We start from the raw sequence: 22,865 nt of genomic DNA on the forward strand, positions 1-22,865 counted from the left end.
TGCAGTAAGGAACCTATCAACCAGAGTTACTTTATAAATTATTTGAAAATTACAATAAATAATTAGATATCATAAGATAGACAGTATTGCCAGTATTTAAGATGAAAGAGCAAACAACTTAACCTCTGCTTAGGCAACATTTTTTTCTGTGTGTGTAATTCAAAATCTTTTAAAACCTATGTAAGAATTACATAAGTGGTCATCTATTTTTCTTTTTTTTTCTTTTTGAGGACGATTAGCCCTGAGCTAACATCTGCTGCCAATCCTCCTCTTTTTGCTGAGAAAGACTGGACCTGAGCTAACATCCGTGCCCGTCTTCCTCTACTTTATATGTGGGATGCCTGTCATAGCATGGCTTGCCAAGCGGTGCCATATCCACACCTGGGATCCGAACAGGCAAACCCCAGGCCCCTAAAGAGGAATGTGCGCACTTAACCGCTGCGCCACTGGGCTGGCTCCCAGTGGTCATCAATTTTAAAGATTGAAGGAAAATATCTTCCTGAGCATATATTGCAAAAACACATCTGAAACAAAGAAATCTTCCAAATCAAAAACATAAAATATGGGCCAATTTTTGTCCCAAATATTTGAGAGGTTTTTTGTTACTAGAATGCACTAATACTCAAACAATTATCTGAATTTTGCACTGAGTAATCATTGAGTTGTTATAATGTAACAACTATATAGAAACATATATATATATAATTCATGATTTATTAATACGAAAGATTAATAGATTTTAGGTCTTCATAACCAAACTTTCTTCTAAATAGACTTCCGTGTGTATGAATATTAATTTTTGCCTTGTTTTGGATTTCTACACACTCTTCATTTTAGTCTAGATCAGTCTGTTGATGTCTAAAAAACACAATGTTCTAATAAATTATTTTTAAAAAGTCAGTTTTTGTGCTACCCAAGATATTTGTTCTGGAAGTCAGGAATTGTAGACCTTTATACACAAAGTTGCCGGTGATTCTTTAGGACATTATAACTTGGATTGATCACCTGTTTTTGTAAATAGACACAGCTGTAAGGATAGAAAAAGTTCCATTTAAAAATCCCTTAGATAGCTGTTTATGCTATCCAGTATGTATGCGTGCATTATTACATGTATGTAAAAGAGTACTTATCAATTTATCTGTATCCCAACTCTATGTATAATTGTAGCTGTCCATTTAGAAGAGTTTATGCCATAGCCTGAGTTGCTATTAAATGTTACAGGGTGTATGTTAAAAAAAAATAAAATAAAACACCTTGACCTGTGAGGATGTCTTTAGGACAGGGTACCTCATAGAGCAGTCATAAGTTATATAATTGTATTCATGTGCATTTCACTATCGTTGGAAGTTTACCAGGCTGAGTAGGTCACTACTGTTGTTGAATGTGTTTCTTTGCTTTCGTTGATCATTTTTGGATGATATTTTACACAATTATAATCTAATTGTTTAGCACATAAATTCCACCTTGTATTTGTAAGAGGACAATTACATAAAAGTGTTTGTCAAGACTCTTATACTCCTTCAAGATTCAGAAACTTTCAAGGATGTGATGACATTATTAAGTAAAAGTACTTTAAAAAGAAGAGGTACTCAGAGAAAGGAATGCAGAACTAATTATGCAAACTTTTCAAAATATTTTCCCCAGATTTACATTATTTTCTTTAAAATTTAGCACAAGTTTAGTGTCTTTAAGTAATATATATTAAAATGGAAATTCAAAAGTTCTTTAAAATTTTAAGCTTAAAAATTACTCCACATTACTTAATTGTAACCATTTTCAACATTAGCTGGATATCATTGTAGTTGAATATACACATCTATGCCTATGTACAAATAGAGGGATAAATGGATGGGGGGATGGATGATGGACGGATGAATAAATGAGTGGATAGGTAGAAAGAGAAACAAAACATATTTTACAGAAATTGAATCATACCATAATTATTTGATTAAAATATTAAATTTAATTATACTTGAATTTATCAGAAAAAATGAAACAGGAATGAAGCTAAGAATGTTGTTGAACTTTAAATGTTTCATAAACATTAGTTTATTAATACTTAAAATACTTAATAAAGATAAGAAAAATAGTGAGGGGCTATAATTTTAAGTTTCATTTTTAAGTAGTATCAATTCAATTCTGCCGTTAATGATGAAATTAACACCTTTTTACCCACTTTCTCTCTCCCTATCTCCTAGTTTTTGTAGCAATTTCTGCTTTCTAAAAGTGTTTAACACCTACATTCTCTTTTATAATCATAATCTCTGCGCTTTTGTTTTATTTTTGATTTAAATGGATTCAGTGCTCTTCCCTAGACATTTTACCGTATTCATGGTATATGAGGGATTTTTTTTTTTTTAATCATCTCTTTGTTGGCTGGATTTCATTGTCAAGTTAATTTTTTGGATGCATTTTCGGGTAAGGTTCATGGATGCCATACTATCGAGAATTCTGTTTGCTCTTAAAATTTTATGATCACCTAGGTCTGGCTTTTTTTACTTCAGAGAGGATACTGAGCGCTCACTACTGTGCTAGACTGAGTATACAGAGATGCGGGTTTCGAAATTCCTGACCTAGAAAACTTTACTGTACTAAGTGCAGTCACAATTAAGCCCGAGATGTTGTATGAGTTTTCAAGACAGGAGGAGCAGATTGATCAAGAACAGAGATAAGAAATATCACGCAGAGGTACCACGGGAATTTAAATAGTGCTGGAGGGCCTGGTGAGACGGAATAGGATGACAGCAGGTCTGGAGCTGTAGACCTACACCAGTGCTTAGAGGCCTGGAACCCAAATTTCTTCATAGGAAATGGTATAATATATTGGGTCAGTCAGTTTCCACCCCACTCCCACCTCTATCCTCAGGGCCCTGCTGTTTGCTGCCAGTATTTTACTGTCTTTTGGCGTGGAGTGTTAAATTTGTCATTTCATGGCATTTTCATTCTTTTTTGAGTTGGCTCTATTACAGAGTTGTGACTTTTTCAAGAATGGCTCTTATAACACACATATTCCCTGAAAAATTTTTGACACACATTTAACAATGTCTGCCACTTGCTTTAACACTTGAAAACAACTTGGCCGCTAATCCTATTGTGTTATCACACCTTCTTTTTATCAATATCTGCAGCTACTACTCTGTTTTCAAACAGTAGATGTTGCTTTATAAAAGGGTAAAGCTAGTTTAATGTTCAGTACTTATAAGTGACTTTCTTCTTCTCTTAGGATATCTGAAGAATTTCATTTGTTTGTTTTATCCTTTAAGATAAAAAAGTGTAAGTGGGCGTTGTGAATTTCTATAAGTTGTCCTCTGTCTTTTTTTTCTTGAAAAAATATGTCCCATTTTCATTTATGGTTTCAGTTCTTCCTGCATCCAAGGAATATTTCACTGTGTTTATCTTGAATAACTGTCTGGTTTATTTGTTAACGTCTTTATTATTGTGTTACATCATTTGGCCTTTCTTTTTTATTGATCTAGTGTCTTCTAATTAGTTACGTATTTATCTCTTCCCTTTACACCCATCTCAAATCTATATATCAGTGCTTCAGTTTGAAGTTTTATGTTTTCTTCTGGTTCTAATTTGTTTATTTAGTCCATTTTGACGTTGTTCAGAGTCTTATTTTTTTTTCTCAGCTCTAAATTCTCCATTTTTATTTCTTTGCCTTGACTCGTAGTTTTGTCTTGGAGCTCTTGTTTTATTGAACCTAGTTGCCTAAATTCTATACCATGAAGAATTCTCATGTAGTTGCTCTTCTATTTCTTATGTTTAATTTCAAACTACATCTTTTGTTTCTTTATTTCTTTCTCCTTTGTTGTACTCAATATGTTTACATAGTTGCTGTGCCCTTTTTTTCTTGTTGCTCTTGTTTAATTTGGATTTCTCTTCTCAGCCTACTATATTTTACTATAGGTGAGTTTACTCTGCCACTCTGTTTTTGTCTTGGTGTGGGAGCTGAAAAATTCACTTTTCCCCACCCCCCTCAAAAAAGGTGTCAACCTCCTCATCCCCAGATTCTGTGAATGTTACCATAAGTGTCAAAGTGTCAACAGAGCCATTGCAGATGGGATTAAGTTAAGGATTTTGAAATGGGAAGATAATCCTGGATTGCCTGTGTGGGGCTGATGGAATCACAAGAATCTTTGTGGGAGGGAGGGAGAAGAGTAATAGAGCAGAGATATGACTATGGAAGCAGAAGTTGAAGTGAGGAGTTTTGAAGATGAAGGAAGGAACAAGAGTCAAGGATTGTAGTTAGCCTCTAGAATGGATTTTCGCCTCGAGCCGCCAGGCAGAACCAATCCTGAGGACACCTTGATTTTAGGCCATTAAGACCCATAATGGAATTCTGACCTGCAGAACTATAAGATAATAAATTTATATTTTAAGCAACTAAATTTGTGGTAATTTGCTATAGCAGCAAGAGGAAACTAACACAATAAGGGATCTTTAGAATAATCCTTTCTCTTACATTTAGACCTAATTTGAGCCATTTTATTTTTGGGAGAGGTGTTTTTTTTAGTTACGGAGTATTGAGTTAATAATTCTTATTCATTAGCCTGGTCAAGGAATCACTTATGCTTATTTCATTGAATTATATTTTCTTTTTATCTCAGATCACCCGTGCCTTCCTGATGCTCCTCCCTGTAGGCATATATTTTAATGAACTTGACTTCTATCCTTGGAAATTAATTCTATAGCATGCACCTACTACATTTTGCTTATCCATTCTTCTTGGGTTGGAAACTAAACTAAAATTCCAACTCCCTGTTAGTATAATGATGCTATGACTGTCATCCTTGTAAAGACCCTTTTATGGCGTGGGGTTCTATGGTCATAGGCTACATGCTTATTTAATTTTACAAAATGTAGGCTAATTGATCTTCAACATGGCTACATAGATCAATACTTCATTTTACATCATGGTCTTTATTAGATCATTTAAGTCCGTTTTTCACATATCCTTCTAACCGTTTGTAAGGTTTGATCTAATTTTATCATTTGAGAGATGTGAAATAGTATCTAATCCTTGTTTTTACTTTTTCTGATAGCTAACAAGGCTGAGAATTTCTTGATAAATGTGCCTATCATTTAGTGGTTGTGAGAGACTGAGCCCATGGTATTGGGGGGAACACTCAAAGACAGGGCCTGTTGGGGGTAAAGGAAATTGAAGGAGACTAGATCATGGCCTGGTTCTAATGTAACTGCTAAGGTTGGAAGTAAATACATATTGCTCCTAAGGGTGGAGGTGTATTCAGTGGTATTTAAGAGGTAGAACGGAGCTAACCTCAGAGTTCAAACCCCATACAGAGCCCAGCTGTTTCCAGAAGATTTAGACTGGGGCCTGGACCAGAAGCATAAAGAATGAGACCTTTGGGCTTGACCAAGACAGGATTCATGATGAGGGCTGGGGCTGGAAAGCCAGGGGCTTCCTCTTTTCCCAAATTGCTTGAGAAGTGACAAGAGAAAGAGTGGCAAGAGAAACAATGGCTTGTTTTAAAAATACATAAGACTGTTCTCAATAGTGGGGGAAATTCAATAAATGTTAGAGTTGTATGGAATTATGAGATCTTCTCAAATCCATACCTATTTATCAATATACACCTCACATATAACTTACATTTGTACATAAGTTAAACAGCACTATTAATAAGATATAACTCTTACTGTTTTCTATGAGACAGGCATGATTCTAAGCCAAGTTCTCTCAAGCACGCCCTTATCCTCACCACTGAGAAGATTTAGTAATGTGGTTACCTTAGACACATAAAGTAATTTCCTTTGTTTAATCTAAGTCACCTGTTCTCTGGTTTTGATATCAAGTATAAGGTGTAAAAATTTAAGTTAATGATCATTTCCATTGGATAAAAGGCATCATCCTAGTCAATGGATTGTCACAGTCCTGCAGTCCTTGAATACTAGCTGGGTCCCTGGAGTGCACTGATGTAATCCATAGGTCATAGTATATGCTGAAGCCTTAAAGAAGGCTTGCATCATAATAGCCCTGATGGTGTACTGAGCACTGGTCAGGACAGTGATTTAGTGAGGAGATAGCCTCTCAAATGGTTTGTTGTTCTTGAATGTATTAATTTGATTCTTTATAATCAATGACTTTCTGAAAGCAGAGTTTCAGAGAGAAAGGTAACTGATTTGAGTCACTCTCCAAAGAGTTGAATCATGAAGCGGAAACAAAAAAGGAAACACCTGGAAGATGCATACATCCCCCAAAGTGCGAACAAGACAAAAAGTATGTGTTAAGCGTATTCTATGACGTATTGCGTATTGCCTCGTAAAGAAAACGGGAGAGAAGATTCCTAGTTGTGGTGGTGGAGGGAAGGAAGGGAGGGAGAAAGCCAAAGAGGGGGCGAGAATGGGGAAGGGGGACAATGAGGACGGGAGATGTATGCTAGTTTTTTGAGGGCCCAGGCAATCTGAGACTAAAGAGGAAGTTCAACTAAACAGATCCTTGTCTCTGTGGCTTAGCATCTGTATTACCTACACCATGTCTGAGTTACTGTGTCACAGACATAGTGGTTGATTAATATAATTTTTCTTATAAAAGGTATCTCCTTTTATTTGATTTTTGCCTAAAGGCATTGGTTAATCAAATGATGCTGTTATAAGTTTTCCAATAGTGCTTCCTCCCATTACTGAAGAAGAAAGCGTGGCTCGTAAAGATGACCGAAAAATTGGGAAAAATGTTTAAGTACTTAAATCTGGTTGTTCAGGGATGAAGGTATAAAGTCATAAAGAATTTATTTGCTCAGGAGTAAAAAGAAGTTGCTTTGCCTCAGACTATGAAGATGTAAATGTAAGACTCCTATGTGAAATGTAAGAAAAAAACAGGATACACACACAGACACACACAATTTAACCAGGATGGTAAAATTGAAGAGAAAGTTTGGCTCTTTCTGGAAAATGGGAAGCTGAAATAGTTCTGGTTGCTGTGGAGATTAAAAGTCAACAAGTAACTCCTATGAGGAAGAATCATTGTTCAGTGGTGGGAGGGAGACAGATTGGAGCCAACCCCAACGTTCCAAGCGATGGCTCATACTCCTGAAGAGAACTTGATATTTCCAACGTTTGAGATTTCTGTATACTCCAGTGGGTCCTTGGAGAGAGGCCTGCAGAGGGAATGTGTCTTCCTTTCACTTTCCATAGAGTTACTGCATGTTCAGAGATGTGTTTGAGTGTAAACTGTAAGACAAGTAAAACATACACTCACACCTATTCACATATACACATTTATAGAACATAAATAAGCCAGGGGAACAGAGATATTAATATCTAACATAACTGCACACTAGCTATGTAGTAGGTCCAATTATTTGCCTCTCAAAAACACATTACATCCCTACTTCAGTAGTTAGATTAGGCTTAGTAACTCATACGCAAATGAATCTATTTATTGTTTATGTAACAAATCAGAGTCTAGGTGCAGGCCAATAGGGCAAGTCTCCTCCATGACTTACTTCATGGGCTTGGACTGATGAAAACTTTCTTATCATTAACATGCAGCCTTCAAATAGATATCAACACCCCAGTCAGCTAGAAAAGAAAAGAGCATTGAGGGGCACAGAGGTCTGCACAGTTATGCTTGGAAGTGGCTCATGTGCTTTCCACTTATTTTCCATTGTTGAAAACTTAATCACATGGTTAGAACTACCTACATGGGAACTAATATAATCTAGTTGTATGTCCAGGTAGAAAGGAGGCAGCTAGCAGTCTCTGCTCCATTTACAAAGAACACACCTTGTGCAAACCCAGTCATTCATGATATATATTGACACAATAAATATTACTGTCTATTTATAATTTTCATAGGAATCATCTTATGCTATCCATGGAGATGGAGGCCATGTGTATTCACTGAACATGTCACATAGTAGATTCTTATTGTTTGTTTAATGGATGGATAAATACACAAACACCCAACATAGATCACATCTCTTTTATTTTTATTTAACTTTTTAGAAACGTTGAGATTACAAGAATATGCTCTGCAGCCCAGACACGATAGAGTGGTCCCAACTCAAGACCAGGAAGCAAAGGATTCTTCTTCAGAATACTTCCCCGGCGTCTCTTCTGTAGACAAGCTGGCTGGTGCTGGTAAGGAGGGACGGCTTAATAGAATGCAGAGGGAAGTTGGGATGTAGGCAGAACCCAGAGAAGAGCTGAGTGATTCTGCCCAGTAGTCAATACAAGGCTGCCCAGTACCGAAACAATTTGGTGAATGCCTAACAGTTAAGTCGTGAGGCCTTAGTGTCAATATTCTATCTCTTGACCCCTTCAGAACTCAATCATTCATACTTGTTTCATCTGATGCAGTTTTCTACTTGTATGTTACTATACACTTGGCCATACACATTCTTCATTTATTTGGCTCTTCGCAAAGTTCCGTATTCTGAAAGCTCATGTATTCTTTGTCTTACATCCTTTGATTTTTCACATCTTTGTGTTCTCTCATTATTCCCTTATACTTCACAAACAAACTAATTTGACTAGTCTCAAAGCGAGTATTTACAATAATAACATTGCACATCTAAACCACATTAAAATATGTAAAACACACAAATCTATAAATATAAGACATGTAATCTAGACACATAGGTATGTGCTGAACTAACACACAGACACAAAGAACACATAACATCCTCATTCAAACACAACTCACTCCATATTCAGATTTCCAAACCAAAAGAATCACACATTAACCCTAACCTAGTTTTAACCAACATGTTATGAGTTTACACATGTGAAGCACATCACATTCACTATACCATTTTTCTGCAAATGTGCATAATACATCTACCAGAAGCATTCATGAGACATGACGATAATCTTAAACAGTTAAATAATGAGCAATGAGCCTGGTTAACCTTGAGACAGGGACAGTGGCATACTTATAATCAATAGTGTATTTCTTCAAAAATGAAAATTTACCAATTGTTTCCTTGGAGATTGTGAATCTCTGAGAGGTGGGATATAGGGGATGAAAGTGTGAAAGATGTAGAGGAAGGCAAATGGTACCAAAAATCTTCACCAAGTTGTGTAAGTATGAGCAAGCGTGATGGCAGGATCCAAATAGCAGCACAGAATACTGAAATATGCCAATTGTCTGCCAAAGCTAAAGATAAGTGTTCAGAACAAAATAAGTCTTTCCATGGGGCCGGGGCAGAGTGGAGTAGGTTGGGGAGAAGAGTGTGTGAGAGTGGAATGAGCTGTTTTTTGTGACTTTTATTCCATTTTCTAGGAATCTCAAACTTTAACCAATATAATCCTCAATTTGGGTACTCTTTGGAGAACAACAACATGGTCCGTGAGGCAAGAGACAGATCCTCTGAATCAGAATACTTCTCATGCTACTCTAGTTTCTCAAATTTTTACAATGTCTCTAACACTGGTAAGGATAAAGAAAAAGCAGCCAAGTCTAGGCAGATCAGGGCAGTGGGATCTGAGCACACCTGTGGAAATGCAGCTCAGCATCTCTGCTTAGCCACTGGTAGAAAAGTGTACCTTGGGCCCAGTCGTAATCTTCTCTTCTCTCTTCTTATTTGGGTGTCGAGGTCTCCGTTTCTGTACCGTCAACAGGAACTCATTACAAATGTTTTTCAGCTTTTTGGGTTTTAGGGAGGAGCTCTGTGCATACATTTTGGAAAAATGCATTTATTGGGGAAGAGGTAGAATTTGTAGGCACCTTGTTCATAATTGCTGTGTTGTCAGTTAAACTTAACAGTGAAGAATTAATGTAAAATTAAAACATAGCTAGTTGTAATCCAGTAATGTCTGACAGCAGAAAATGTAAAAGAACATGGGACTGTCGGTCAATCATGATGAAGAGTCATATGGATAACAAGTTGGCAAAACGAGCGCACAATGTAAAACTACAACATATAACTATAAGTTAGATTCTGCAAACACAACAAACAGCCAGTTTTAACTCTGAAGAAGATGATTTAATTGAATAATGTTGTAGAGAAGGTAAATAATTTTTGAAATAATTAAAGACGTAAAAACAGAAAACACTGGCAAGAAAAGAATAGATTAAGAAATAACTGAATAGTAGTTTGAGATGTGAAAAATATTGTCTTAGAAATTACATAAATGTGGATGGTTAAATAGCAAATTAGACATAGATGAAAAGAAAAGCCATGAACTGGAAGATAGAGTTAAAGAATTGGCTACAATATAAATCAGAGAGAGAAATACATAGGAAACATGAAACAGGGATTAAGATAAATGAGGCTAAAATTTCAAAATATAATGCATGCCAACTTGAGGTTTCATAAGATAAAAACAAAGAAAATAAGACAGATAATCAAAGAGATAATGGCTAAGAATTTTTCACAGTGATGGGAGACGCGAATCCGTAGAATCAGGAAACATTCTTAGGAAGTGCATTATGGAGTAGATAAAAATAAATCCACACATAGGTACACTAATCCCCAAATTCAGAACTCCAATAATAAAGACATTAAAGGAACTAGAGAGAAACACAGAATACTTTCAGAAGAATGATGATTTGTCAGACAGTAAACTTCTCAATAGCAGTTGTAGAAACCTAATGTGAATTTGACATAGTATGCTGGAGATAAAGAACAGTAACCATCATATGAGAATAAGGTGAAACAGAGAAATTTGTTGGAGAAAACCCAGAAAAACTAAAATGTAAGAAACACACCCAGAAAGAATCTATTTAGAAAAATGAAATAGAACAGAGAGGAAATATGATAGTCAGAAACAAAAGGTAACCTAAGAAATTGGTAATTCTGTGATTGAATATAACTAGGCTTTGCTGATTAAATGCCAAAAATCACAATCACTAAATTGGAACTGGCCAACAAAACAGGTGTGACTAAAGTGTTGCATGACAATAATGTGTAAGAGAGTGACTGAGAGTTCAAGTGTTCCAAGTTCCGTATTTCGCACAAAGAGTGGGTGGCACCACTGACTGAAACAAGCAGCTCTGCACTCAGGAAAGAAGGGAAATAGGGTGAATAGAGCCTCCTCATTTGGAAAGCCCCATTTAATTCCAAATATATGGAGATCCTTAGTCTAAGGTTAGTATATTTCCTTATTAGCTATAAAATGCTCTAAGAAATTACCATAAACTTAGCGACTTAAGAAAACACACATTTATTCCATTATAGCTCTGGAGGTCAGAAGTCCAAAGTATGCCATATGGTGGGGCGGGGGCTAAAGTCAAGGTTCTGTACTGGTAAGTCGGGTTCCTGGTGGAGACTCCAGTGGAGAATCGACCCCGGGACTCTGCCAGCTTCTAGCGGCCTCCTGCACTTCCTGGTTGGCAGCCTCTTTACCTTCTCATTCCAAATTCTTGCTTCCATTGTCACATCTATTACTGCTTCTTTTGGCTTTGGTTGCCTTCCTCTTGTAAATATCCTTGGGATCACATTTAGGACCCACCCATATAATCCAAAATAATCTCCCTGTCTCAGGATTCTCAATTTAATCACATTTACAAAGTGCCTTTGGCCTTATAAAATAATATTCACAGGTTCTTGGGATAAGCTATGGCCATCTTCAGGAAGGCCATGTTCAGCCTAGACGAAAATGAATGTGTTAAACATAATGACATATGTATAGTCAGGTAAACAAATATTAAACTATCTTATATTGACTGCGCTTTTTGTGACAGCACAGTTCCAAGACACACTGCAAGCAGCTCCATAAAAACAACATACACATATTCACCTGGCCATCCCCACTTGGGAAAAATTAAAAATTACTGAATGCTTATATTTTAGAGCTTTTGCTGGAAAAGAGACTGCAGTTTCCATGCGTATCTAGCACAGATTGAGCAATCAAAATATACTGAATGGATGAAAAATTGTATATATCTCATTAGTTTTCATTCGATTTAACAGAAATCTTGAAGAAAGAAAAGGAGACTCCACAGCCTGCTCTTATTCCCCAGCAGGAGGAGAACAAATTGTCTATCTTACAATATTTATACAGCCTCTTCTTTGCCAACAAGAATACTCGTAAGTGGAGATGTCTCAACTGGAGGTGGGGTGGGGAAGTGTAGTATTAAGCATAGCTGAGAGAGCTGGCTGAGATTTCCTGTCCACAAGTTGATAGATAGGAGATAGAAGCCAGGACAAGGCCATGTCCAGACTACACCAAGAAGACAAGGTCACTTTTTCCCCTAGGAGGTATTCATTGCATCTGTATAAAAGAAAACTTTAAGAGTCAAGAGAGATCTCAGAAAGGACAACAGTCTAAAAGTGCAGGAACAACAGAACAGGGCAATGTTTGAGAAGGTGGAGGACTAATGAAATGGCAGACTTGTCAGAGAAATGGGAAGACTAACTCAATCTGTACCTGAGGTGATGAAATGTGTTGGTCACAGTGTGGGCAAATCTCTGACACCAGTTTGAAATGGACCAGAAAGATCTAGTGTAAAGCATCTAAGGAGGACATAGTGGATTCCACTTTTGTGTTCAAGAGGAGAACAAAGTACCTTAGAGTATATTCTCTCATGGGTAAAGAAGGGACAGAGATTTGAAAGAGATTTCTTAACTTCCTGCCTCCCACAACCTTCTACCCTCATAAAGACAGGTGGATATTTACTCCATCACACCCACAACTAGACTCAGCATCATATGCTCATACTTTTCCCTCCATAAAGACTCATCCCTTCATTCTCCATTCCCTGCTCCCATTTCCTTATACTCTCAGACACACGCATAAGCTCGTATTCTCACATATTAAACCTCCATGCCCTTATTTTGCAGCATATGCATTCCTCCAATTTGCTTTCTATAAGCTCAATTTTTCCAATACCGCAATCTCTAATTTGCACAAATGATCCGACTCTTGTCAGACTCCATGTTTCATTAAACAATGTGTGAAGCCATCACAATCATATAACATCTTCTAGAACTCTTCTCTGTTCCCACTCCCTTAGTCCCTTCGCATAACTCCACAATCTTGGAGTTCACATGATCTCTATTCTATCTATCCTTCACAAAGTCAGTCTGGAACACTTTCGTGGCCTCAACAGACCTCACAAAATTGCTCAGATCCACACAGCCTGTCATCTAAACCAAACAGGTATTACATAACTACCTGAACATCAATCGTATGTGGCACACAGATCACTCATCATACGTGGAAGATGTATTGCCTATACATATAGAAAATTATGCTGCAATGTCACCCAATACATCACACTCACATGTACAATGGCCATCTCACCGTCACAGTCACTGCATGAGATTGCTGAGGGAGCATGACAGACGTTCACACATCAGTCTACACTCACCAAACATGACATGTACACTAACTCTGAAAAATATACCGCAGACACTTAATTTCACCATCCCTACACAAACATGACCCACCAGCCGTGCACCAAAGATCTAAGAGACAAAGTGGATGTATTTGGAGCAATCAGAATTTGGTTTCAGACTTACCTGAGGTTTTTAAACAGACAAGAGGACTTAATGTGTTTGAGTTATTTTATCAGGAATAAGAATTTACCTGTTTATTTACTGAAACTTGGCAATGTAAAGGCAGAGTCTTTTCCATTGTAAATGTCAGTTATGAGGAAGGAAGAAAAGCTAACTGGGGATTTTCATGATATCTTTAAATCCATGGTAGAGATAGAGCTGATTCAAGAAATACACACATTTTAGTCAGAAAAAAACCAATAACATAGAATTTACCTGTAAACTGGGAAGGTTTCGAGATCGTTTATGGGGGTAGACATTATAGATGAAAAACTGAGAGCCCTGTGTGGGAAGGGGACACTGGGAAAGGTGACACACTGATTAGCCCAAGGGATTGCTGTGCCATGTAAGAGTAAGTAAGCTCCTGAGAGGGAAGCTGTGACCAATGTCGGGAGGGATAGTCTGGAGTCAACCTTTGGGATTGTATTGGGGTGTCCTACTCAGGGTCAGAACCCAGCAGTTCCACCAAAGTCCTGGTCCTGCGGAGCTCTGGCAACAGAGGCCTTAGTGTGAGGGTCCACAATAGCAGGCGTCTTGAAGAGGAGGCAGGGGACCAGAAATGGAAATCATTGCACTCTTTCCAGTAAAATCTAACTCTCCCAGGAAGCAGCGGGACATTCAAATGATCGTGCACAGCTGACGAACTGAGCTACTTGACCTGCATACATACTCCAAATTTATTCCTCTAGTCAATCGTGTAGTAATAACAAACTATACTGGCACCTTACCATGTACCAGGCCAGAATTTGAGGCTCTGATACACTGTGGAAGACAACATAGGCTCCTCATACGTAATCAGAAACACCCTTCCAACAATATTTTTGTATACCTGGATGTTGGAGCTTTGAACAGAATCTAGACCGTGATCTTCCTGAGGATAGATGCCGTGTGTGTTATTGTATGTGGTATTCCTTGAATGTTTGGTGAAGGCAAAAGATATCATATATCTGATTTTCCTTGTCTTTCCCAGAAGTCTTAGACTCAGTTGAAGACGATGAGCAGCCTGGACCCTCTGGGTTGCCCCAAAGAACCCTTCCGAGGGCAAAGGATTCAGACTCAGACGACGTGACCTCTGTGTCTTCTTCAGGCACGTTCGTTCACAGTGGTATGGGTGTGTGGGAGAGGAGGGGCTGAGGAGGCATCAGGTGGGGTGGTGGGGCAATGCCTAGAATTAGAACTGAGCTCCTTTGCTACAAATGTGCATAATACATCTACCGGAAGCATTCGTGAGAGATGATGATAACCTTAAACAGTTAAATAATGAGCCATGAGCCTGGTTAACCTTGAGACAGGGACAGTGACATAATTATAATCGATAGTTTATTTCTTCAAAAATAAAAATTTACCAATTGTTTCCTCTGAATTAGAGATTGTGAATCTCAGAGGTGGGATACAGGGGAGAAAAGGGTGAAAGATGTAGAGGAAGGCAAAGGGTACCAAAAATCTTCACCAAGGTTTGTAAGTATGAGCAACCTTGATGGCGAGATCCAGATAGAAGCACAGAATACTGAAACATGCCAATTGTCTGCCGAAGCTAAAGATAAGTGTTCAGAACAAAATAAGTCTTTCCATGGGGCTGGGGCAGAGTGGAGTAGGTTGGGGAGAAGAGTGTAGGAGAATGGAACATGCTGTTTTTATGACTTTTGTTCCATTTTCTAGGAATCTCAAACTTCAACAAATGTAATCCTCAATTTGGGCACTCTTTGGAGAACAACAACACGGTCTGTGAAGCAAGAGATAGATCCTCTGAATCCGAATACTTCTCATGCTACTCTAGTTTATCAAATTTTTACAATATCTCTCCTGCTGGTAAGGAGAAAGGAAGAGCAGCTAAAGTCTAAGTGGATAGGGCAGTGGGATCTGAGTACACCTGTAGAAATTAAGCTCAACATCTCTGCTTAGACACAGATAGAAAGGTGTACTCTGGGCCCTGTCATAATCTTCTCTCCTCTCCTCTTATTTGAGAGTCTAAGTCTCTGTTTCTCTACCGTCAACAGGAACTCATTACAATTACTTTTCACTTTTTTCCCTTCTGTCAAAGACTTCCCAGGGTGTCTGTTTCTAATCAATGGGCAGCAATGTACCCTGTAAGCACCACTGACTCCTTTGGATTAGACTCTTAAAGGATATTAATGGGAAGTTTAAAAATCTTAGAGAAATGTTGAAATACATTTTCAGAAGAGGAGTCTGGGCAAGTCTGTGAACTCTTCATTTGAATATCTCCAGCACCATCACTAGTTCCTAAGGAAGTTTGGAAAAACTTTTATTTGTATCTGTACATCTATATATATCTCTATCTATATTTACATCTATCACTATATAAATACATCTATATCAATATATCTCTATCTATATTTACATCTATCACTCTATATAAATATATCTATATCAATATAGATATCAATATAAATAAATAGATGTACATCAGAATTCTTAAAACATTTACCCTACATCCCTTAATTACACAATTTCTCATGAGGACAATTAAGCTAATAATATCCAACCTTCAGTGACTGCGTACTGTATTTCAGGTATGGTTTAAGTTTCCAATATTCTGTATACATTTCCAGAAATATCACATACAAGATACCAGATATCAGTGACATCCTCCACACACACAATTTTAATAATTGTTGCTTACTTAAATTTTGGATAAATGGAGTTTCACGTGGGAAAATCAGCTTAGTATTTTAGAGTTTCAAATGGGAAAGTCACCTTAACTTCTATGAAAGCAAGTCTCATTGGTGGTAATGATGCCTAACATACTATCCACTCAACACGTCTTTTTTGAATGAACACAGAACCTAGAAAATTCCACATGTCAATGTTTTGTGTTTTTATTCCATTCCCCAGGATTCTGGAACACTCAAGAGGATGCTTCTCAGCCTGGGCCATGTGAGGTGGTCCCACTCTTGAGTCCGAAAACAGGAGAAAAGTCCTCTGCATCAGAATATTTTTCCTGTGCCACCTCTGCAGGCAAACTTCTTGCTGCTAATGAAGATGGTAAGGAAGATATAAAGGGAGGATCTGAGCTTGGACAGGAGGTACAGTGTGCCTCTCATCCCAGCCCTACTTATTTTGCTTTATCCTCAAAAACAGGAAAGGGCTTCAAGGCGGAGGGACTAGGACTAAAACCTCTGTAGAGGGACAAATAGGGAGTGTGCCTTCAAAGATAGGACAAATGTCTTCAGTACAAACTTCTGTTATATGGGACAGCTGTGGGAGAGAGAGTGGGCAGTGCTGATATGCATATGGGAATTTAATCAGAACCTTCCCCCTCAGATCAGCACGAACTCATAGCCTAACGCACACTTACACATCTATACTCCTTCATAGCAGGTACGGTTCCATTTCTTCTTCCTTTCATTTTTTTCTCTCAAATACACATGCCTTCCTTTCCTACCTATCTTTTCTGTTCTCTAGTAGTGTTACGTAGGTACACACTTACACCTTCATTCCTTCACACAATCATCCTCAGCCTTACGCATTTCCACACTAATCCCATAAATAATTCACATCTCTTCAAACCGATAACGTCTTTTAACTCCCTCACGCTAGGTCAAACTCTAGAAAACTCATATGCCTTGAAGGGAATGCACTTTCGTATGCAATCTTTCTAATCCATGTGGCACTTCACCCAGAAAGCCTTTGGCCCATCCTAGAGCTGCACATTCTTAGTGCTCACATACACTTCCTCTAACACCCAAGGTCTTACTGTCTCACCGTAAGAGCAGCTACCACTCCTGCACTTGTTCACATGTACTGTCACGCCACACATCACACACACACACACACATTCACCAGCTCCTTTTATGAACATCTAAAACACTCACCAGATATGTCTGAGAACATACATACAACTCCACGAGACATACCACACCCTCGTTCCCACATAGTTATACCATTTACACACCTCAAATGAAACACAGCACACACAAAATTCTGAAGTATCACATATATATGTGTACATCCACTCCACATGCTCTCACATAGGAATATTCTCATGGCCAGCTTAATTCCTACAGATTTCACACACTTATTCTGGTATTCTTATGTTTGAAATCTTCTTTCCTAGGAGTCAGTCAAGTACAGAAAAGTGTTTCTTCTCTTGGATACCCTTTGGTATCTCTATCCCAGAACAGGCAGCAATGGGAGTCTCCCTTTCCACCTCCTTTGGATAATAATAATAAGCCCCCAGTGCGTGTAATAGAGGAAACAGTCACAAAAATTTACTACATTGCTGTCCCAAGAAAAAGGAGTACAGCTGTCTTAGATACAGAGGAAAGGTTGGACCCCCCCAAGAAAGAAGAGATGAGCTTTCCTGAAGAGATCCACACACCAGTCAGCCTCTCTCCTGTGGTTACGAAGGAACTTCCAACTGAGAGTGAGACCAATTTTGCTGGCAAAGCTCAAGAGAAAGAGGAGGATGCTGGCACTTCAGCAGAGCCTACAGCTCCGGGGGAATGTTCTAGTGCCAACGTGCCTGAACCCCCGGTGGCCGTGGACAATGACTTCAAGTGCATGGGCTGCTGCGGGATCTTCCCCAGCTTAGAGGTCCTTCAGAAGCATGTGGAGCACGGGATTGAGTAGGGCTTTAGCTGCCATGCTTTCCATCTTGCCATGGCTTTCCTACAGAGCAAGAAGAACAAGAAAAAGAAGAAGAAGAAGATCAAGAAGACAACATCTACATTCCAGTAAGAAAAATATTTTAGCACGAAAACCACCTTGTGCCAGTAAACAGATTTTTTTTTTTTTTTTCCAGCCCCTAAAAGGGAGGAAGTGAAGCAGGCCACACTCTACTGAGAGGGCTTCACCTTTGCCATCCAGGCATAGTACCTGCCTTTGTTTATGCATATCTCCACCCCCACCACTACCACCACACCCCTAGTAGGAGCAGACACTCACTTTTAACACTATCTACTGCTGTCCCGAGAAGGAGGGAGAAGAAGGCTGATCATACCACGCAGAAGAGCAAGATTTCCTCACATAAACTAAAGAGCAGTGAACACCAGTTTGTCATCTCCAGCACCACAATGAGGAAAGGAGACTCATCGCAAGAGGAAACTGCTGTGGGCCAGACTGTACAAGAGGTGAGAGCCCCAGACGTAAGAGAACATCTCAAGAATACTTGGGATTCAGGGTTCTGAGAAAAGGTGGGTCCGAGAGCTGCCTCCCAAGTTCCATAACTGTGCCGAAGAATTTCCTTGAGAAGGATATCTATTTGGAGGTGGAATACTTGGTTGATGACAAATTCATGAGACTACTTCCTTTCCATGGCCTTTGAGGTGACAGGAGTAAAACCGGTCTAGCAGTTTATCAGGGCAGAGAAGGCTGGGCCCACCATTCCTAGATAAATCAAAGGCCGCAAGAGTCACATCCCCTCTAGGCCTATTCCCTGGCCTGTCTCCCTTTCAAGAGGCACAGGCAAGGCAGAGACAGGCCTCTGTCCTTGAGGAAGGGTTGATGTGCAGGCCAATCATGGTTCTTTCCTGGGTGTGAGTGAGATCGCAGACGCGATTTTGTTATTCTCATGCCTAGGAGGAGACTGCTAAGGAGTTGCAACCACTTGAAAGAAAGAACTAGTGGAATCCTTTCCTTGTATTTCTGGGAAAAATTTCCCTTGGTAAATTCCAGGAGCCAGTAGTACTGGCTGCTTCCTCAAAAGTCTCAGGTATAAATGGGAAAGGAGGGGGATAGAGCTACCCTTCTGTCATGGACCATTTCTGGCAACTTTTAATTTAATGTGTTGCTTCCCAAAAGGACCCCCATATCTTTTTATGAATGTGGATAATTCTTCCAGCTTAATATTCCTGTTATAGTGTGAAGAATCTTGTTCTAAGTGACCAGTAGAAGAGTTAAACATAGACATTCCAAAGCTAGGTTCATCCTGCAATAAATGAGAGTATGTCTTTTTAGTTAATGGGACAAATGAAAAGCTCATCTCCCATGCTCCAGAAGTCACAGTTAGAATGGAACCTGGAAATTGTCCTGAATTTTCTAAATCATGTAGGATATCCTGAGAGTGGCTGAACACTTGTCACTAAAATAAGAAAAGCTGACTTCCTCATTGAATGGATCTCCTTCTCTGTTTTCGTTTTCTCACAGCAACACAGACCCATTGGCCTGAAGATTTCAAATGATGGTGTCCAGCACACTCCTACAGGCAGATGAGACCACCACAATTCTCATGAGCCCCACAGCATCGAGTAAGGGCTGGCCTGAAGATAGATGCACCCGATCCTCTGTAGCTGCTCCCAGTTGCCCTGAGAAAACATGGTGCCCAGCTCTTGAGAAAATATCTACATATAGCTGTGAGGAGCCCAAGGAATACTGGGAATACTACATTCTCAGGAGACCTCTGGAAAGACTTTCTTGCTCACCCCCCTCAGGGAGTCAGCAGCCACCGAAAATAACTGCACGATTGCCTTGTGGAGAAGAGACAGAATAGGTAGAGACATGTTAGTACCACGGGAAGCAAATTTCTCATACCTAGAGCAATCAGCTGTGGAACAGAAGATCGATGACAACCGGGCAGAAATTTAGGGGAGGAGACTGCTAAATTGACAGAGGGTTTAAAAGGCTATTCTAATTTCTTTTCTCACTTTGAGATCTACTTCATTCTTCTCAAGTCACTTTCATTTGTTGCAGGCTCAAACACCTGGCTCATAGTCTTACTCTTCAGCTCACATACTGACTTTCACTCTGTCCAACTTCATTATTCTCCCCCACATATAACATCCATGAATACATGCTTGATGCATGAATGTGAACACTACAGAATTTCAATAGTACAGATTGTAATACACCTTCTTTCCTGCACTCATCCCAACACATTTCCCTTAAATGTTCTTTATTAACAATTTTACGCATTCTTCTATATCCTTTTCTTTATATGAACAATATACCTCTTCCCATATCTTCCTCTCATATACTCACTTGCCCAGTTATTCGACTGGAGGGCGCACTTTCTTATTAAGAGAGGAAAAGAATGAAACCAAAGGCAACTGTAACTCACCCCTTGGCGCCTCTCGGCTTATGCACATGGAAGCACACAAACACTTCTTATACAGTCATGTTAGGAAGGATGGAACATATAATAAATCATGTATACATACAGGTGCCCCAAAGAAGGAAAAAGTGCAAGGCAGATGAAAGCAAAAGCAACTGTAATTCACCTCTTGGTGTCTGTGAACTTGTGCACACGCAGGTGCACATACACTTCTTATGCATACATATCTATGAGGAAGGATGGAACACAGAACAGTTTCAAGATAATCAAATATGTATATAAACAGGTGTCCCAAATGCCATAGTGCAGTTTTAAGCTTAATCACTTTGGACGTGTAAAAGCTATCAACTTCTGAAAAATATAATCTGCGTGTCATTTGCACTGTATTTTCAAAGATAAATTTCAATTTTTGTTTGTCACTCTGACGTCTTCAATCAGAAGGACAGAAACAAACAATGGAAATTGAAAAAGTCTTATAACAATTCTCAAAACTCTACAGGAGAAGGGAAATTAAAACAATTCAAGTCTCAAATGAGGATCTCTATAATTTGTAGCTTTTACCCTTCTGAAATTATTAAAGCTTAAAACTGCACTATGGCATTTGGGACACCTGTTTATATACATATTTGATTATCTTGAAACTGTTCTGTGTTCCATCCTTCCTCATAGATATGTATGCATAAGAAGTGTATGTGCACCTGCGTGTGCACAAGTTCATAGACACCAAGAGGCGAATTACAGTTGCTTTTGCTTTCATCTGCCTTGCACTTTTTCCTTCTTCTTTTGATAGGAGACTCTACCTTCTGGCCAAATATGTGGGCAAGTAAGTCAGACTAGCCAAGTAAAGTCATTGCTTCACTGCTTGACTTCCATGACTGACCCTAGGGGTAAACATCGATGAGTGTTGGACCAATCTGTACTGATCGCTTGGAAAATTAAAACATAAGACATACAGCTTGTGGGGGTTAGTGGTGAGTTTTCTATTGTCTGCAACTCACATTTACATCTAGGAGCCTCTACCACCGGACTTGCTTCAATTCCTCTTTTTGGAAAGAACTGGCTGTTTTGACTATTACTTTAATTCGCTGAGCTTCCCTCCTAACCCTTAAATAAATGCTTCCTTTCTCCAATTATCCAGAGTCATTTACTGTTGTTTGTAACCTAATGTACCTTAATTTGGTACAAATTGTCTTGAACATTATATTTTTTTCTATTTTAATAGGTGAAATGACGTAGCCTAGAAAGGAGAAACACATTATATTCCTCTGACTTTATACTAAAACAGTAAGGAATATGCTTATGCTCAGTATGTACACTCTGTCCTTGCTTAGTTAGGAAGGTGTGTGCAAAATGTTTGGGCGCATATACGAAATGATTGGACTTCGCTCAATACAGTGGACCTGGGCCTAAATCCCTTACTGCCGCTTAGCAGATGTGTGTTCTTTCTGAGTCAGTGCTCTCATCTTGAAAAAGGAGAGCATAACTCCTAAATAATAGGAATTGTCGGAGTAATAAGACACAAGTAAAGGACCTAAAGCAGTGTCTGGCATGAACAGTTACTCAAAATATTTTTTCATTTTTAATTTTGAGATTTGTTTTCTTTACCTATGATTATCAGCAGTTTGATTATGATTTGTCTGGGTATAATTGACCTTTGTTTTTGGTTTATGTTGTTTGAGATGTGCTAAGCTTTTAGAACTTTTTAATTTTGAAATAACTGTAAACTCACAAAAAGTTGGAAAAACAGTCCAGAGAGGTCCCATGTGCCCATTACCCAGCCTCCCCCAACATAATCATGGTGTATTATCACAACAAGAAAATTGATTGGAACAATACAGTGAACCAGACGACAGACTTTACTCAGATTTCACTATTTTTGCATACACTCATTTTTAAAAAGTTTTATTTTAAAGATTGGCACCTCAGGGGCCAGCCTGGTGGCACAACGGTTAAGTTCACTCGTTCCGCTTCTCGGCGGCCCGGGGTTCGCCGGTTCGCGGACATGGCACCGCCTGTCTGTGGCAGGCGTCCCACATAGAAAGTAGAGGAAGATGGGCATGATGCTAGCGCAGGGCCAGGCTTCCTCAGCAAAAAGAGGGGGACTGGCAGTAGTCAGCTCAGGGCTAATCTTCCTCAAAAAAAAATAAAAATAAAAAAATAAAGATTGGCACCTGAGCTAACAACTGTTGCCAATCTTCTTTTTTTCTTTCTTGCTGCTTTTTCTCCCCAAATCCCCCTAGCACATAGTTGTATATTTTAGTTGCGGGTCCTTCTACTTGTGGCACATGGGACGACGCGTCAGCATGGCCTGATGAGCCATGCCATGTCTGCGGCCCAGATGGGAACCAGCGAAACCCTGGGCTGACAGTGTTCCATTGCATGATGTAGAA

At 39.0% G+C, this 22,865-nt stretch overlaps 1 protein-coding gene across 2 annotated transcripts; it reads left to right on the forward strand.

The window, feature by feature from the left end:
• Nucleotides 1-5,973: 5,973 nt before the first annotated feature.
• On the forward strand, nt 5,974-18,121 carry LOC111767833 (protein FAM170A-like). 2 transcript variants are annotated; one of them, XM_070233195.1, is made up of 8 exons: nt 5,990-6,241; nt 7,969-8,103; nt 9,248-9,397; nt 11,880-11,996; nt 14,437-14,553; nt 15,126-15,275; nt 16,320-16,469; nt 17,542-18,121. In XM_070233195.1, the coding sequence occupies exons 1-8, from the start codon at nt 6,172-6,174 to the stop codon at nt 18,054-18,056; spliced, it is 1,404 nt and encodes a 467-aa protein (XP_070089296.1). In that variant the 5' UTR covers nt 5,990-6,171; the 3' UTR covers nt 18,057-18,121. The 2 variants fall into 2 exon arrangements, with proteins under 2 accessions (XP_070089297.1, XP_070089296.1); XM_070233196.1 differs by lacking the exon at nt 9,248-9,397 and having other exon boundaries at nt 5,974-6,241.
• Nucleotides 18,122-22,865: the final 4,744 nt, after the last annotated feature.

The sequence above is a fragment of the Equus caballus genome, chromosome 14 (genome assembly GCF_041296265.1).
Source record: "Equus caballus isolate H_3958 breed thoroughbred chromosome 14, TB-T2T, whole genome shotgun sequence".
In the NCBI taxonomy this organism is placed as follows: Eukaryota; Metazoa; Chordata; class Mammalia; order Perissodactyla; family Equidae; genus Equus; species Equus caballus.